The sequence below is a fragment of the Penaeus chinensis genome, chromosome 4 (genome assembly GCF_019202785.1).
Source record: "Penaeus chinensis breed Huanghai No. 1 chromosome 4, ASM1920278v2, whole genome shotgun sequence".
NCBI classification, from domain to species: domain Eukaryota; kingdom Metazoa; phylum Arthropoda; class Malacostraca; order Decapoda; family Penaeidae; genus Penaeus; species Penaeus chinensis.
In genome coordinates this window covers 44,478,500-44,483,257 of record NC_061822.1, presented here as the reverse complement: position 1 = coordinate 44,483,257, position 4,758 = coordinate 44,478,500, and the positions used below count along the sequence as shown (strand labels likewise).

At 48.5% G+C, this 4,758-nt stretch overlaps 1 protein-coding gene across 1 annotated transcript in view; it reads left to right on the top strand.

Annotated features, from left to right (window-relative positions):
* The first annotated feature begins 636 nt into the window (after nt 1–636).
* The window catches only part of LOC125047944 (toll-like receptor Tollo), a 5,148-nt gene continuing 1,026 nt past the window's right edge, over nt 637–4,758 (top strand). Inside the window, exon 1 of the mRNA XM_047646494.1 lies at nt 637–4,758. This exon is cut by the window's right edge and continues 1,026 nt beyond it. Coding sequence (XP_047502450.1) covers nt 818–4,501 — 3,684 coding nt within the window. The 5' untranslated portion in view covers nt 637–817 and the 3' untranslated portion in view covers nt 4,502–4,758.

Below are 4,758 nucleotides of genomic sequence, written 5' to 3'. Positions count from 1 at the left end.
TCGGGAACTTTTGCGGCGGAGGAAGAGTACTCTTGTTATTTTTATTTTTTTTCCCTTTTTCCGTTGTGTGAGCGATTGTGCATTCTCTGTGGTTTTCGTGGTCGTTTCGTGCAGTTTAACAAGTAATATGTGTAATGTCCGCAATTTCGATTATATCAATAGAGTCGTCATGCACAATTCATTTTCGAATATTGCCATTTCATTAAGTCGGAGTTATTTATTTTAAATAATTCCTAGCCCTTCGATTTGCCAAACTTTAACTCGTTCAACATATGCATTAATGACGTCACTACAACATCCAATGGATAAACTTAGAAATGTTCAGACAAACATATTAGCTTTAAAAGTATTCATTACATGTGCCACTATGAGGTAGTACCACATACCATATTCCGAAACTCTCTCCACATATTTCATGTAAACGTGAACGGGCATTACAAATATTCAGTACGACCTGCCAATCCAAAGCAAATGCCTTCCCGATTAAAAGCGAAGAGTAATTTCCAGAAATAGAGGATAGCAGAAAACGAAAATAAATAACGAAAGAGAAGTGAATATATGGAAACGAAGGTCGTGTTGTCCAGACGTACGATCAGCTCTCCGCCAGTCGGTCACAGCCAACACTACGGCCAGAATACGGCTCGGGAAGACAGTATGAGCTGAGTCAGTGGGAGGGAAGGACCATGACGCTCCACTACCCACTTACCGTGCGGTAATGTTGGTCCGTGCAAAGTTCGAGACTTTACGATTTCCCTCCTGTCTGCGGGAATGTCTCTCATGGCATTTCTACTTGCAGTGAAATAATTTGCCAATCAAAATGTGGAGTGTTAGCCGCAGAGATGGCAAAGTGCTGGTCACTGTGTGGCAACTGTTAGCGTTTATTGTGTGCTGTGACTCTTCGGTTGTGCACTATAACAGCGAAGAGTGTACGAACCAAGACATCAATGCCCGAGAGAGAGCTCTCACTTGCTCTCTCAAGACTCTTGACGACGATTTAAGAGTCGCGAATCTTACGAGTGTGGCGGTGGACTCTGTTGCGCGGTTGTCTCTTGTGTGCAACGATGTCTACTATTTCCAGAGTGTCTTGTCACCCTACACCCTGTCAGGGTTTGTGCGAGTGCGGGAACTCAATGTGGAATTTTGCAAGATTAGTGAACTGAAGGATAATGCGTTTATTAATCTCAGAAATTTAAGAAATTTAACACTTCGGACTAGAAACTTGGACTGGCCCGTGATGAGCTTGACCGCCAAGCCAGAAGTGTTCCGTCCTCTGGACCAGCTGGAGCGGTTAGATCTCAGCACTAACAATATTTGGGAACTGCCAGCTGGTGCCTTCTGCCACCTCGCCAACCTCAAACTGCTCAATCTAAGTCACAACCACCTGCAGGACATCACGCAGCTGGGGTTCGGCGGGGGTTCCTCGGACAGAAGTGTGTCCTCCTGCAGGTCCGACGTCAGTTCGCTCGATCTCTCTCACAACGACGTGACGGTGTTGGTGTCGGGCTCGCTGCAGGGGCTCGAGCAGCTGCAGCATTTGTATTTCCAGAACAACGAACTCGGTAAGGTGGACGACAATGCTTTCCAAGGTCTGCGGAGTCTACACACGCTCGACATTTCAAATAACCGTCTGGTGGCGCTGCCGGAGGACGCGTTCGCGCACACGCCAGGCCTCATGTATTGTCGGGCGAGGAACAACTCCCTCTCCGTGCTGGCGCCGGGGCTCTTCGGGGGGCTCGATCACCTCGTCGAGCTCGACCTCTCCTACAACGAACTCAAATCCGAATGGTTAACGTCCTCCATCTTCCAGGGGCTCGTCCGCCTCATGCTGCTGGATCTCTCGCACAACAAAATCTCTCAGCTAAACCAGCAGGTTTTCAGCGACTTGTACACAGTGCAGTTCCTCAGGCTCTCCCACAACCAGCTCAAGACGATACCCGCAGCAGCGTTTGCAGCCTGCGTCAACCTACATACGCTTGACCTTTCATACAACCAGCTGACGAGCGTACCCGACAAGGCTTTTCAGGGAGTCGGTGTTTTGAGTTTCTTAGCTCTTGACAACAACAACATTAGCGAAGTGGGTCCAAATTCCCTGAAGAATCTGAGCAGCCTTGCGGACCTGAACCTCAACGGGAACGAGTTGACGGCCATCCCAGAGGCTGTGGGTCATCTGAAATATCTGAAGACCTTGGACCTCGGGGAAAACCAGATTTCGGATCTTGCCAACATGCCTGTCAAGGGACTGGAATTCCTGTACGGTCTAAGGCTCGTGAATAACAAGATTAGGGGAAATCTAACGAAAGACACTTTTAGTGATATTCCTTCCCTTAAGATACTAAATTTAGCAAAGAATTCCATAACGGCCATTGAAACTGGCACGTTTGATAAAAATTTGAATTTGCAAGCAGTTCGTATTGATGCAAATCAGCTTACTAATATAAATGGGCTTTTTGAAAAGTTGCCTAATTTGTTGTGGTTGAATGTGTCTGATAATAATATTGAAGTGTTTGATTATCATTTCATCCCCCAAAGTCTAGAGTGGCTAGATTTACATAAAAACAGAATCAGTGAGATTAGTAATTTACGAGAAAGACATGACTTGAATTTGCAAACTCTTGATGCTAGTTTTAATAAGCTGCAGTACATCAATAGCATCCAGATTCCCGATAGTGTTCAGTTGTTGTTTTTGAACGATAATAAGATTTCAGTAGTCGAGCCGTTTACGTTCTTCAAGAAAGTGAATCTGACCCGTGTTGACCTGTTTGCCAATCAGCTGTCGAGGATGGACATGTCAGCACTGAGGCTCTCTCCCGTGCCGTTCGGAAAGTCCCTTCCGGAATTCTACCTGGGAGGGAATCCCTTCATCTGTGACTGTAATATGGAATGGCTGCAACGGATTAATGCATTGGAACACCGTAGGCAGCACCCCACCATTATGGATCTCGAAAGTATTTATTGTCAGATGCCATTTGCTCGCACGGGCGCTTTCATTCCTCTCGTGGACGTGAACCCCTCGCAATTCCTCTGTCAGTACGAGACGCACTGCTTCGCTCTCTGTCATTGCTGTGAGTTCGACGCGTGTGATTGCGAGATGACGTGCCCGGATGGGTGTGGGTGTTACCACGATCAGTCTTGGAGATCAAATATTGTCGATTGTTCTCAGCAGGACGTGCAACAAGTGCCTGACCGCATTCCCATGGATGCCACGCAGGCTTACCTGGATGGCAACGACCTGAGGAACCTTTCGTCTCACTCCTTCATCGGCCGTAAGCATTTACAAATATTGTATGTTAATGCTTCTAACGTCAGGTCCCTCGATAACGAAACTTTTAGCGGTCTGAGTCGGCTGACGGCGCTCCACCTCGAGGACAACCTCCTTGAGGCACTGCGAGGGAACGAGTTTCAAGGCCTCGAGGTTGTCAGGGAATTGTACCTTCACAACAACCGTCTGAAATACGTCCATCAACACACCTTCGCTACGCTGTTCCATCTCGAGGTCCTCACGCTCCACAACAACCACCTCATCAATTTCCCCGTGTGGAGATTGGTAGACAACCCATACCTCAGCCGCGTCTCCCTGAGCATCAACCAGTGGTCCTGCCAGTGCCAGTTTGTCGAGTCCTTCGGTATATGGCTGAATGGCAACGAAAGGAAAGTGTCGGACGCGAGAGAAATCAAGTGCTACACCGACGTAGCCGAGGAGGAGCCTGGTTCTTACATCATGGAATTTAATGTGACGACCTGCATGAACACCTCTTCATCTTCGACTGTCGTCCGGCCCATAGTGTTGGACAACTTGTTGCATCCAGTTATTGCCACATGTGTCGCCTTCGTCGTCGTGGTTATCCTGCTCTTGTGTTTCGTGTACCGTGGCACCATCCGCGTATGGATTTACTCGCAGTGCGGCTACAGGATGTGCCACAAGAATGTCTCCTCCGACGACCGAGATAAATTATTCGACGCTTTTGTATCCTACAGCTCTAAAGACGAGGCCTGGGTCAACCAGGTATTAGCCGGAGAGCTGGAGCGTGGAGACAGGCCATATCGCGTGTGTTTGCACTATCGCGATTTCCCCGTCACCGCCTACATCGCCGAGACGATCGTGGAAGCCGTAGAGTCTTCACGACGAACCATAATCGTCCTGTCGAAGAACTTCATCGAGAACGAGTGGTGCAGATTCCAGTTCAAAAGCGCCCATCACGAGGTTCTCAAGAAGCGGCGACAGAGACTCATCGTCATCGTCCTGGGCGAGATCCCGGCGCGGGACCTCGACCCTGACCTCCGTCTCTACCTCAAAACGAACACGTGCATCTACGCCAGTGACAAGTTCTTCTGGGAGAAGCTGAGATTTGCGATGCCAGACGTTCAGAACAGCCAGCGAGTGGTTCACACCTACAGTTCCATCCCCGAGAGATCTTCCTCTTCGGCCAACAAGTACAGTGTCAACAGTCCAGCGTCAATGCATCATAATTTACACGGTGGCTCTGATGCTTACTGGGCCTAATGCGTCTCCTAGTGGTCTTGCCGAATTGTAGTGGTCGTGTTGAGCTCTGAAGATCCTGCGGAACTCCCTGGTAGTCCTGTGGTACTCCAATGGTGACCCTTAGTCAAAGAGGGCTTTGTCGAAGGGCTCAGTCCTAGGTAGAGCTCTGAGATTATGCAACACGGCTTTAGTTTACAAGGGCTCTGTGATGAAAGCTCCTGGCTGTGGTTATAACGAAAAGGGCTTTAGTGAGAAGGATACATAGCTTTAAAGTGACA